Source organism: Kogia breviceps, chromosome 16, assembly GCF_026419965.1.
Source record: "Kogia breviceps isolate mKogBre1 chromosome 16, mKogBre1 haplotype 1, whole genome shotgun sequence".
Taxonomy (NCBI): domain Eukaryota; kingdom Metazoa; phylum Chordata; class Mammalia; order Artiodactyla; family Physeteridae; genus Kogia; species Kogia breviceps.
The window spans coordinates 16,589,415-16,603,041 of NC_081325.1; the positions used below are offsets into that span (position 1 = coordinate 16,589,415).

Here is a 13,627-nt window from a genome sequence, read left to right on the forward strand (position 1 = left end):
ATCAAGGACTTCTTTTATCAAAAGAAATACCGTTAGATGAGGGTGAGAAAGCAAACCACAGACTGGGAGCCGATGTTTGCAGTGGGTACAGCTGACAAAGGGTTCCTGCCCAAAATGTATGTAGGACCTGACGAAGGATGAGAAAAGGGCTAGCGACTCAATAGAGGTGTTTTGGGGCAATTTGATTCGCATGGGGAGGGAGAGGACCTCTGTTAACCAGGATGTGGCCAGGTGTAGAAGCTCTATTCCCTGCTTCACACCTGAGGGGTTTGGGGCAAAGCATTTAATTTCTTGTAACTCTTTTCTTCACCTGTAAAATGGGGATGGTAGTAGTACTTGCCACAGGGCTATGTGAACAGTTAAAGGAGGCCAGACATGTGCTTAGCAGGGCGCCTGGTGCGTTCTTATCACTGCCGTTAACCGTCATTGTCTTGTTAGAGCATTCATCTACCCAGAACATCCCGTCCTTGCAGTATCGGCGTGCTTTCCTATGTATGGAATCTAGTGTCTCCGTCTGGTTGTGGGGAGGGAGAGACAGTGATGGAAACACCAACCCCCCCTTTATCTTCTCCAGGAACTTTCATCTGAGCATTGTCAAGCTTGAGCCTCCTGTTACGGAAAAAAAATTATACATTCTTCTGATTTGAATGATTTGTGACATTCTATCCTAGAAAACTGTTCCAGCGACCACGCAGGGAACCGCAGTGCTGGGAGCGCCACGGGGCACACGGCGGCTTGTGCACCTGTGTCCGTGCAGGACATGACTCCCCAGCCCGGGGGGCTCCCTGCAAACCACAACCCCGGCCTCGTGTCCAAGTCCCCTCGGGCCTCCGAAACCGTGGCCCCGCAGAAGTGCTTTCTACAGGTCAGAGGCATGACCTGCGCGTCCTGTGTGTCCAACATAGAGAGGAACCTGCAGAAAGAAGCTGGTAAGAGGTCTCCACCACGCCGAGCTGGGATGCTGCTGTGGGTGGTAGCGTGTAGACTGCTGGAGGCCACAGTCGGCAACGCGGGGCAGTGTGCCCTTGGCACAAGATGCCCTTGGGCGTCTCCACTGACTGCGTTTATCAGGAGCCCTGATAATCTGGCAGCAGTGCATTGTAAGATAGGATAGACGTTTGTCTAATGTTCTGGGGCAATTGGCATTCTGCTCTTTAAGAAGTACTTAGTTTGGGGGGCTTCCCTGGTGGCACAGTGGTTGAGAGTGCGCCTGCCGATGCAGGGGACACGGGTTCGTGCCCCGGTCCGGGAAGATCCCACATGCCGCGGAGCGGCTGGGCCCGTGAGCCATGGCCGCTGAGCCTGCGCGTCCGGAGCCTGTGCTCCGCAACGGGAGGGGCCACAACAGTGAGAGGCCTGCGTACCACAAAAAAAAAAAAAAAAAAAAAAGAAGTACTTAGTTTGAGATAAAATGGATCGCTGAGTAAGTTAGCCATGGGGAATCCAGTTTAAAGGTCAAGGTATGTCATGGGTGGCCTCCCCAACTAGCTTGTCCTGGTGGTAGTCTGCGGTTTTCCCTTCCAAAGCCTCTTGCGGTCAAACACATAAATAGCCTGCATTCTGTCCTGTTGTCATTGTAAATCATAGCGTGTTGTGGAAATGCCAAAGTTTTGTCCTCTAACCAACATTGCCAATCTGGTTTCTTAAACCTGAAAGTGTAGTGCAAATCCTGTCCCAATTTTTTGTCTGGAAAATATCTTAACCGTGACTCTGCCGGCCTCCGGGGTCACCTTCTCTCTTCCTGTGGCTCCGTACGCGGGCCCTTCCGTTCAGGCTCAAGGATGACACGTTTCCCGCCTCCTGCTCATCAAGCCTACAGCTTCCTGGAGCTCTAGAAGGTGGCTCTCAAACCAAGGTGTTCTAGGAGCTCCTCTTTCGCCCGTGGGCTGGCGGCTCAGAAGCTAACCTGTGTCTCTCGGGGCCCACGATTCTCTTCCCGACCTGAATCCCTCCTATTTATCCCTTATGACATTCTCTCTAAAGCACATCATTCCTTTCATTTATGTGAATGAGCCTTTCTTTCCCCCTTAAACTAAACAACAGTGGTAGCAAGATAGTCCACAGGATTTCTTTTTCATTCCTGAAAGTGATTAAAAACTGAAAAAGAGTAAGGAAAACCACTTTTTTTTTTTTTTTTTTGCGGTACGCGGGCCTCTCACTGTTGTGGCCTCTCCCGCTGCGGAGCACAGGCTCCGGACGCGCAGGCTCAGCGGCCGTGGCTCACGGGCCCAGCCGCTCCGCGGCATGTGGGATCTTCCCAGACCGGGGCATGAACCCGCGTCCCCTGCATCGGCAGGCGGACTCTCAACCACTGCACCACCAGGGAAGCCCAGGAAAACCACTTTTGAAAAGTATTTTTTTCTCCTGTGGCTGGAAGTGGAGACAAAAGTACATCCGTTACGTGACAGCAGTTGTCTGCTGCAGACTCTGTCCCTTGCTTTGAGGTATGTGCCCTCACCTGTGTCCCCCAGAGCCTGCCTCAGAGCAGCGCCCGCCAAGCCAGCGGCATGGGCTGTGCCTGGGAGCGGGGCAGGCCTGCAGAACCTCCCCCACTACCAGACCCACTGAACCAGCGTCTTTGCTTTAACCAGGTCCTCAGGTGAGTCATATGCCTAATAAAGTGTGAGGAGCATCTAGAACAGTGGCTGTCACGCTTGGCTGTACATTAGAATCACCTGGGGAGCTTTAAAAAGGGAAAAAAGATGCCTGGTATCCACCCTGAGAGATTCTGATTTAATTGGTCTGGGTTAAGAGTTAATCACCGGTCGGGTGACTGTTAAAAGCCCTCCCCCCTGCCCCACCCCAGGTGATCCTAATGCACAGGCAAGTGTGAGAACCACTGTTCTAGAAGCTTCTGGGGCAGAGTTTTTTCTTTGTTAGCTTATGTTGAACATGTCATCCCAGAGGCCTTGCCTGGAGTGTTCCAGCTGTGCCCTGCTGGTTTCAGGGATTCTCTCTGTGCTGGTTGCGTTGATGGCTGGAAAGGCAGAAGTGAAGTATAACCCGGAAGTTATCCAGCCCCTGGAGATAGCGCAGCTCATCCAGGACCTGGGCTTCGAGGCAGAGGTGATGGAGGACTACGCGGGCTCAGACGGCGACCTCGAGCTGATTGTAAGCGCGGTGGCTGGGCTGGAGCGGGGGCCAGGGGGTGCAGGCCTGAGACAGCCCGTGGAGGCCTTCTGACGGCAGACAGGGCTGTGGTCGGGACAGTCCTCCTTCTTGCATGTATGCTGTCCGTTGCTCTTGGGTTTTCCTTTGAAGCCAGTGACAGGGACCTGCTCGTTTCGTGAAGGAACGTCCACTATGTCAGAAAGTCACAGGCGCACATCCTGCCAGGTCCCGCCAGGCGCATCAGGGTATCGGGAGGAGGAGGCAATGGCGTTGGAGGAAGAGGAATTGGAGATGGCGGCTGTCCTGAGCTTGTGGCTCGAGGGAGTCAAACAGGAACACGTCCCCGTGAGGCCAGGAGGAAGCTGGGATGCCAGAGGCGTCTCGAGGCCCCGGGGCGGGATGGGAGTGAGGGAGGCAGCGGGGGCCACCTTGTAGGCATAGGCGTGTCTACAAGGTACTTGGTGACCAGCGTGTCCCCAGGCGCTCAGTCCGGGGTGAACGCCGGGGGTGGTGCTGTTTCCAGGGCTGCCGGGGAGCGCAGGGTCGAGGCGCTGGTATTGTTTCCTGTCTGCCCACGGTTGCCAGCTGCGCTAGTCTACAAATCATCGAGGACAGGAGATGGCTCTAGCATTTCGAATATGCTGTGTTCACAAGCACTTCTGCGCAAAGCTCTTTTTGTGCAAATAGAGGGAGACTTAGAAGGAATCCGCAAGGAATTCAGTGATGCTGTTTAGCGGAGCGAAAGGGTCTTACTTCCTGGCTGTGTTTAGTCACTGCCATTAGCGGTAGGTAAGTAAATGTTTGAAGACAAAGTACTGCGGACACAAGTGGCGCTCTGAGCTCCTGAGAAGTGGTGTTCTTTGCAGAGCAAACCCTTTGCTCTGGCTGGGCCCCGGTGTGGGCAGAGGTGCACAGCGTGGCTCTCGCCGGGTCAGACCTCCAGGGCCCGAGGTACACATCTCTGCTCACACTACGGTGTGGAAATCTAGAGCAAGGCTGTCAGTGGGGAAGGTGAAAACATTTTTTTGAACAATGTTTTTTTTTTTTTTTCTTCTTACAGTGTCCTATAGTTGTAGTGTCGCCACATGCTCAGGCATTGTATGTCCGTATTTAATTTGTGTTCTGGGAAGTGCTGACCACTGATTCAGAAGAGTGAGTTGTCCGGCTTGCCTAATGCATAGCACAGGGGTGGCTGGCTCACTTGGAACTGCTTTCTCATTGCACAGAGCACGGGGTGGCAGAAATGCATCACCAACACAGGGCGTAGAGTGCCGTGAAAGCCCGTCGTTAGCAGAGCTGGGAGTCGGGCCTCGGTCCTCGCCATCTGCTTAGTGATTGGTCTCCTGTACCTGAGTTGAGGAAGAACCACTGTCTGTATCCCCGAGGCTCCTGGGGGAACGTCGGGGTGAAAATCTTGTCCCTGGGGGTTGTGAGTCCAGCGTCTTGGGAAGGAGGACACACTTGTGGCTGCCTGTTCACCCAGCTGCCTGTGTGCCTCTGATGGGATCCTCTGGACCCTGGGTGAGTGGGATCCTTGTCATCCTTTGCCACAGATCACGGGGATGGCCTGCGCTTCCTGTGTTCACAACATCGAGTCCAAACTCACAAGGACGAACGGCGTCACCTACGCCTCTGTGGCTCTTGCCACCAACAAAGCCCACGTGAAGTTTGACCCTGAAATTATCGGTCCGCGGGATATTGTCAAAATTATCGAGGTAAATCATTTATCAAAAAAATAATGTACCCACCTTTTTAAAAAACAGTGATTTATAATCATCATAGAAAAAGGAGCTAAATATAGCTAAGCAAAAAAAAAAAAAAAAAAAAATCACCTAATCTAAAATCCTTCAAGTTTTCCCATGGAAATAAGGTGACTCAACTTGTGAGCGTTTAGTAAATATCAGATATTCTGAGGGGGGGAGTGGAAATCAGTGAAAGGGTAAGAAAAAGACATTATTATCGTTTTAATTTCAGATATTCCCTGAGAAACAGCAGTATTGCCAAGATTCCTGGCACATGGTATTAAATTGCCTGATTGTGGGAATTTCCCTGGCTGTCCAGCGGTTAGGACTCTTCACTTTCACTGCCGAGGGCCTGGGTTCGATCCCTGATTGGGGAACTAAGATCCCACAAGCCGTGCGGCGTGGCCCCCCCCCCCCCCCAAATCGCCTAATTGTAACTTCTTAAAGTAATATTTACATCTGTGCCACGTATCTACAGACCACAGGAATGTTGGTTTTGGGACGAATTACACTGCGTTTGACCGCTGTACTAGGCCTCCTTTACGGCTGGAGAGGTTGGTCATTTCTCCTTTGGAAAATCAATCACAGTAGTTTTCTGTACTCCCACCCCCATCGTTCCCTCACTTTGTCCACAGACATTCTGTGTCCTCTCTCAGGTCTGTATCATATCACACCAGGAGAGGATGAGCATTAGTGGTGATCTGAATGGGTCAAGATGGTCAAAACCGAACAAGATGAACTCATAACAGCTAATGGTGAAGTTTAGCAGGAAGTACTGCTTATGAAATTCCTTGTGAAATGAAACATCTTATAGCAGGCTTCAAGTTGTTTTAAATTTTCGTGTGTGTGTGTTAAGAGGGATGCTGTCTGTTGTCTGGCCATGCAGAACTCTTTGAGGTGCAAATACTGCTACTGCTGTTGATACAGTGCCTCAACCTTAGAGGCAGACAATGCAGCTTCTTTTTCACATGAGGAGAGGTTAGGAGACTTTGACCCCTGGTACCCAGCTAAAGGTTGCAGAGCTGGTACTCCAACCCAGATCTCCTAGTTCCAAGCTCAGTGGGCATCCAGTTTCTGCGGGTCTTACAGAGCAGTAGTGATAAGGCATTAATGAGGGAGAGAAGTCAGCTGATGCACTAATCCTTGTTGGCCTCCACCCAGCTGCCCAGCCCGCTGCAGCCCCCTCCTTGTTCCTACTTGAGGCATATTGCCAATGTCTGGCCCCCGTTCCTGCATCTCTGGGGCATCTTTTCCTGATGTAATTAGGCTGGTATTAGTTGCAAAGGATTTGTCTTTAGATGGCCTTACATGCTCTTTCTTCCAACATAACACTTAATTTTTGTGTAAAATCCCAACATCAGAGTCCCGGGGTCCCTCTTGACATTGTGCTGAGAGGACATTTCCTGACAACCTTTCCTGTCTAATTTTATACAGGGAATCAAAGATTTAGCGACCAGATCAAATAAGATAGAGAGGGTGGAGGAGCAAAATGGCGAAAGAATTGCTTGAGATAATCCCTGAGAAAACCACAGATACTGCCGGAGCCAAGGTCTGCTCGTTGGGAGAGGCCTGGGCTGGAGCCAGGGGACCTGCATCTGGATTCAGCGCTTCCGATGATGCTGTAGCTTTAGACGGGAGTTTAATCTCTGACCTTCAGTTTCCTCCTACAGAGAGCGATACTCCCGACCACTTGATACTGGGGAGTCTGTAACTCACAAATCCCGAGTTTATAACTCAGTGTCGATCAGCTCAGGTTGTGCTAAGTCACCTCCCGGCACCTGCTGCCTTTGCCAACAGAAGGGGCGGGAGTCGCCGTGGAACCTCCCGATGGGATCTGTACAGTGACGTGGGGACAGAAGTCATGAGCGGAAAAACCAATACAGTCCTCTGAGACAGTTTTAGATTAACTTTCTTATTTCCAAATATGTAAAATGGTTTCTACCGATGCCTGTTTTAACCAAGTGCCTTCTTTCTCGTTTCCTCTTTTTAATAACAAGGAAATCGGCTTTCATGTCTCCCTGGCCCAGAGGAACCCCAACGCTCATCACTTGGACCACAAGGTGGAAATAAAGCAGTAGGTAGAACACAGACGATAAACTGTAGCTCTAAGGGCTGCCTCTCCCCTGGCCTGCCTCTACCTCGTTCCTGCTACCTCCACCTTCCACGGCGCCTTCTGCTGAATTAGTCGCCTCTACCCTTGTAATGTTAATCCTCTAAAACAATGCTGTTCCACGGTACCTTCTGCTGTGACAGAAATGCTCTATATCTGCACTGCCCAGTATGAAATGCAGCCAGTGTGACTCAGGAAGTGAATTTTTAATCTCACTTCATTTTAACTAATTTTAATTTAAATAGTTACCTCTGGCTGGTCGCTAACAGATTGGCCAGCACTTACGTTGGAAGGAAGGGAAGAGTGGGTTTGTTCTTTTATAGTATTTCAAGACTTTACTGGAGTGGGTCGAGATCTAGGATCCGAGGACAGGAATCACGGCCAAGTGGAAAGAAAATGGCTCGGGAAGCAGGAGACCTGAGCTCGTTCACTGTTGCAGATGTTCACTCATTCATTCAACAAACACAAGCCCACCGTTGTATGCAGGGCACTGTGCGGGTGCTAGGGGTGAATAGGGTGTCACCCCGACCTTAGAGGGGCCCTTGGTTGGGCTGGGAAGAGTGGGTGAGCAATGATGCAGGTGGGATCTGGGGAGTCTGGGAAGCTAACAAGCAGGGGACACACAGTCTGAGCCTCAAAGAATGGGTGGAAGTTTGTCGGGCTGAGAGGAGTGGGGTAGGAAGCGAGGTCTTTTCGGGGCTTGGAGGCGGGGGCCTGGGATTGTAAGACTCCGATCTCGCAGGCCCGTGGTCTTCAGATCGGCGTTGAGGCTGTGCCTCCTAGAGCTTCCAAGAGCGCTTGGTTGGAATTTTGTGGATGGTGAGGCTGATGTGAGACCATGGCTGTCACCTGTGACCCCGATTTCAAACTTCATCAAGGCAGCTGCACTGTTCACACTGACTCTATTTTAAGTAATAGTTGAACAGTTGAATGTGTAAGTTTATACTAATGAAATGTTCCTTTTATCTCTTTTTTTCTTGGGAGTCTATAAACGATTGCGGTTTGAAAAAAGAGCGGTAGCAGCTATAGGCTGAGAGGATGGTCAACCTCTTTGGGGCTGAATTGTCAGCTTCTGGACCTCGGTTGCCTCACCTGTAGAGTGGAGGTGCCATGTGGGCCACGGGCAGGCAGGGGCTGTGTCTAACCGTCTCTGGCGCATCCCTGCAGTGAAGTTTAGACCTTTCGTGTCCCCTCAGATGGCCAACGTAGGGAGAGAGCCTTGCTTTCGCTTTAGCCCTTGCAGGTCTGTCCCAGACATGTGGCAGAGACAAGTCTCAAACCAAGTCCTCGGGAGGGGGCGGGGCCAGAAGCCAGGTGACAGGTGGTACCTGATACGTGGGTGTTGCTGTGCTTCCTTCCAGGTGGAAGAAGTCTTTCCTGTGCAGCCTGGTGTTTGGTATCCCCGTCATGGGTTTAATGATCTATATGCTGATACCCAGCCATGAGCCCCACGAGTCTATGCTCCTGGACCACAACGTCATCCCAGGACTGTCCCTCCTGAACCTCATCTTCTTTATCTTGTGTACCTTTGTCCAGGTGCGTATCGGGGGGGGGGGGGCACACCTGCCCAGCGTGCCTGCGTGTGGCCAGCAGGCGCTCCGTCCGCTTGGGCCAGCACAGCCCCTCAGAGTGAGTGCCCCGAGGGCAGCTTCGTTACCACTTCCCCACCACCCAGCCGGCTGCTGCTTTCTTCTGTCTTACGACCAGCTGGGGGGCGTCCTCTAACGTGGGGCATACCAGAGAGCACGGTTTCACGGGCAGTTCCACAGATGACCAGACTCCCCCTGGAAGAGCAGCCCCCCCTGCGGCGAGGCTTGGGGATCCACTGTATCTTGTTTGCTTATTGTTCAGCCGAATTCGATGTTAGAAGCAGCAGCCAGACCACCCCGGAGCTCGTGCTGCTCTCTTACACGTCTCGTCTTGAATGACTGAAATGGGGTCCTGAGGAATCATAATTTAAGAGGGGCAGGTTTCGTGTTACTTCTGTCCTGGGGCCACATTAAGGAGCTAGCTGTATTTCTAGTGGGAAGTGTGCCCTCCATTTATTTTGGAATAGAAGATGAAACTCCTGACTTAATATTAGAATATTAGAATTAATTAATATTAATTAGGGCTATCTGGGGGCAAATGTTTATAGGCTCCTTTGGTTTTTCCAGATCTTCATCTGCTTAGAAAAAAAACCACATATTTACGTGCGTATGTATGTGTGTGTACATGTTCACATACTATAGACGCAGGCGCTTTTTTTTTGGCCGAAATAGGGTAACACTAGATACACTGATATAATTATAACTGGCTTTTTCTCTTAACCGTGTGCTGTGTACATGTCTCACACCAGCGGTTAGGGGTCTAGCACGTTGTCTCAGGGCCCGCGTAGCACTGTCCACGGTACGAGCGCACCGTGATTTCTTTGACCATCTTGAGCTTTCTCCTACTGATGCACAGCTAGGTTGTCCAGGGCTCTGGGTCTTAAAGGTCTCCCTGGATCAGCCAGTCCCGTGACCAGAAGTCCTCTGAATCAGGAAGTACATTTCGTACACGTCACTTATGGAGGAGAAAGTAATGTCAGCGTCGAGGGGGACCCCAGGGTACTCACAGTCTCGAGGGGCCTTTTCACAAAGGTCACTCTCCCTCACCCCCTTTCAGTTCCTCGGGGGCTGGTACTTCTACGTTCAGGCCTACAAATCTCTGAGACACAGGGCGGCCAGCATGGACGTGCTCATCGTGCTGGCCACGAGCATCGCCTACGTCTACTCCCTCGTCATCCTGATGGTGGCCGTCGCCGAGAAGGCGGAGAGGAGCCCGGTGACCTTCTTTGACACCCCCCCCATGCTCTTCGTGTTCATTGCCCTGGGCAGGTGGCTGGAACACGTGGCAAAGGTAACTGCAGCCTCAGGTTAAAGGAAGAACTGTTTCCTCAGTAACACAAACCTTCATGTGTCTGAGCACCATGTTTAGAATGACCAGTCCTACACAATCTAGGGCAGGGCTTAAAGAAACGTGAAACCTACGTATAATTAGGTGTTCTGACCGCTAATCTCCCAACCCGTTGCTGCTTCTGAAATCCCAGCTAATCTGGTTAATTATTAAAACCTTTGTTCAGATGCATCGTGCGGTGGAAGGAACCCTGGATTTCGGGTCAGAGCTCACACCACCTCCTGGTACATAACTGAGTGTGTAGCTTCCTAGTCTAGAAACCCACATTTCCACCGTAGGGCCGTGCCATTTTTAGCACCCTGCATTGTTCCCAGATTTCCACGTATCCTGATATAAGAGAGTGGGACTCGGGTCCTAAAAGAAATGAAATGGAACCTAAAGGACAGCAGTCCGTGGGCAAACTGGCATTGTTTCTTCCACCTGAAATGTAGTTCACAGAGCTCAGCTGCACTGCGCGCGCGCGCGGCGCGGCGGCGGCCCGGCTGCGTGTTGGTGGGCAGCAAGTGGCAGTCACCCCGGGAGGGCCCGTAGGCGTGCGGAGGGGCCGCGTTACCGAGGCAGCCTTTCCGTGCAGGGTTTTCTCTAACACCAGCCTTGTGATTTGATGGCCCGGGTTTGCAACAGGCCAGCTTAGTATCGCTCTCATTTTACGTTCTGGTTACTTCTTAAGAGCAAAACTTCAGAAGCCCTCGCCAAACTCATGTCTCTACAAGCCATGGAAGCCACCGTCGTGACCCTTGGGGAGGACAACTTAATCATCAGGTGGGTCGTCTTTGTCACACGTCCTTGATCGATGTAGATCAGCCTGTGTGCTACCCATCACACACCCATCGTGTGTAGGACATGACACTAGACCTGGTGAGGGCCGGCAAGGACGGAACAGTAAGATGCCCCGTCTCAGTCTGGTTAAGTAAACGAGGCCTTTATATACTAAAAGATAAGCAAGGGTTCAAGGGGGTGTATGTTTGCTAGATGACGAGTGAGAGGTACAGGCCGTATTTCTGGAACTTGGGAGAGGAAGGCTAGTGGTGGTCAGGCAGAGCTCCACAGAACACGTTGTATGAGCTGTCTCTCGCCCACAGGATCTGGAGGATTTGGACAGGCTGAGAGATAGGGGTTCAACTTGCCAAAGAGTAAACATGGGAGAACGATTTTTCTTCTTTATCAGGTTGGCAGACATTAAAAACAATGACGCTCACTGTCGTTATTGCTGGGACTTATATAGCATTTACTATTTGCCACATGCGATACTAACCTGTTTGCATTTAATCTATCCCAAAAAAAAGCTTTATGAGGAAGGGACTCTTACTACCCTTATTGTACAGATGGCAGAGACTGAGGTTCCGAGAGGCTAGGCAACTGGCCCAGGGTCACACAGGTATTAAGTAGTGGAATTAGGACAGAACCTACGCTGCTGGTTGCAGAGCCCGTGTTCTTTACACTGACATAAACTGACTCTTAAAGCATAGGTACTAATGTGGGCATTTTTACAAATTAAGGCTTCTGTATTTCCCCGGTCAGCCTCATTTTCCTCTTCTAGGCAATGGTTATTTCTAGGCCTCCCTTGCATTCCTGAAACCTCTCTGGCCCCACCACCTTCCCCTTCAGCCTGTGATCTCACTTCTGACTTGAAAATAGAAACTGTGACGGGAGACCCATCAGTTCCCTGTCACTCGGCCTGCAAAGCTGCCTTTCCCCGCCGTACCGGTGGAAGAAGAGGCATCCCCCCCGCCGGGGTCTCTGCTGAGAGCCATCCTCCGTCGAATGCTTACCATCTCCAGGGCCCCCGTCTCTGCTGATTCTGACCATCCAGTATGACTTACTCCAAACTCTCCCACTGCTGAAGCAACCATCGGTGCCCCTCCTACTGTGCACCTGCTGGTCCATCACACTCTTGCTGGTTTCCTAGCTGTGTCTCCGAGAGACGGGCCCCTGAGGCCAAGGCGGGTCCCTTCCTTCCCGAGGGCCGCTGGGCGAACCTCTGTTGAGCCCGTGGGCCAGTGAGTGAGACGTGAGGATTGCAAGTTTCCGAGGCTCAGGCTGACCAAGCACCACAGCAGCACCGGCTTTTGCCTGCACACTGGTTTTTAAGTAATAATCAGAATTATGGTGGTGACGGCTGAGATTGGAGAGTTTGCCGCGCGCGACGTATGCTACCCAGCGCTGCGCACAGATAATCGAATGTAACCCAGACGGCTTCCTCGTGAGGGGGCCAGCCTACAGCTCAGGAGGCAAGTACCTTGTCCAGAGTCCGTGGCAGGTGAGCAGCAGAGAGGGGGCTGGGCCCCTGGAGACACAGTCTCCTGCTCTCAGCCTCCCGCTGACCTGTCTCCTGGCCGGGAGGAGCCCGTGGACAGTGCGGCTGGCTTGTGACTGCTTCGGTGGCTCTGCACGGTTGTGTACCTTGGCTGCCTTTTTTCTCGTAAATCAATGACATGAGAGCGTCTGAGCTGTGCAGACGCTCAGATTGGGAATCGAGCCGTGAACAGCTGCGTTTACTTTCTGCCTTCCATTTGGAAGGGCCTGTGACGGCAGGACGCCAGCGCCCGGGCAGCTCCACTGATTTGAGTACAAGGAGGTGTGCGTCTCTGCCAGAAGGCCCAGGCCGGCCGGCCGCGATGCCGAAGGAGGGCGGGGCCACACCTGGCGTCTCCCGGTTCTTTTCCACACTGTGTGCCTGGCTTCTGCCATCACGTGTGGTGGTGCCACTTTTTAAGCTAGGAGCCAGAAGACCAGAGTTCTTTCTGGCTTTGCCTGAGACAGGCCACGTGCTTGGAGCTGGGCTCCTTCCCGTGTTTTGCAGTTCGTGTCCCGCCAGACAGACGGGGGTGGTCACTCCTAGCCCACCTTCCTGACGAGGTGCTCGGGCCGTGGTCACACCTGCCCTGCCAGGGCCAGGGCCGCCCTCTCGCCTCCTGTAACGTGGCGTGTTGCTGTGCCAGGGGCCCCAGGCAGCCTCCTGCAGGGCCCGGGCCTCTGCCGGCGTGGACAGGTCTGCGGCGCCTCCTGCAGGCCACCGGGGCTTCGCACCTCAGCTGGCTCCTTTCAGAGGGACTCAGCCCGTCCCTTCCTCTGTCCCTCTGCTAGGGGCATGTGTCCTTCCTCTCCGCGCGGAGTCTCGGGTGACAGGAGCATCTGCGTAGATGATCAGTGGTGATTTCTTCCCTAGCTGCTGCTTGCGTCTTTCCCTCTGTTGCACTCTCTTCGCGCCCCCTCGTTCCTTAAATGTGGGTGATAGTCGGGGTTTCAGCGTTGGCCCTGTTGTCTTTGTGTCCCCCGACCCCGTGTCTTCATTCTCAAACCCACGTCAGATCTCAGTGGGCGTCCCCTGCGACCCCTTCCCTTCCTTCGTCCACACAGCTGGTCTCCGTCCTCCTGATTCCGGCTCCACAAGCTCTGGTGGCCCTGGCCGCTGCCCCTCCCACCGCTACCGTGCTCGTTCAGGCCACCGGGCTCTCTCCCCTAAAGCCCCGCAACAGCCCCTCCCTGGCCTCCTGCTCCAGCCCTGTCTCCTTCCTGACGCTTTCCACATGCAAACCACCCAGCTCTTGGAGGCACAGACCTGATACTCTGTAGCTACCAGTCCTCCAGAGGTTTAGGATAAAGTCCGCATCCCTAGATGCACACGTGAGACCTGGCATCTGTGCCTGTGCCTCCTGGGCTCAGCCTCTGGTCCTGACGTCCCTCCGTCTCCTCCCGGCCACCCCCCTGAAGGGTCCCAGGAGGA

The 13,627-nt window shown here is 52.7% G+C and overlaps 1 protein-coding gene across 1 annotated transcript in view; it reads left to right on the forward strand.

Moving 5' to 3' along the window:
- The window catches only part of ATP7B (ATPase copper transporting beta), a 50,736-nt gene that overhangs the window by 17,312 nt on the left and 19,797 nt on the right, over positions 1 to 13,627 (forward strand). The window contains 7 exon segments of the mRNA XM_059041618.2: positions 672 to 929; positions 2,948 to 3,111; positions 4,665 to 4,826; positions 6,851 to 6,927; positions 8,325 to 8,499; positions 9,610 to 9,843; positions 10,571 to 10,662. Coding sequence (XP_058897601.2) covers positions 672 to 929; positions 2,948 to 3,111; positions 4,665 to 4,826; positions 6,851 to 6,927; positions 8,325 to 8,499; positions 9,610 to 9,843; positions 10,571 to 10,662 — 1,162 coding nt within the window.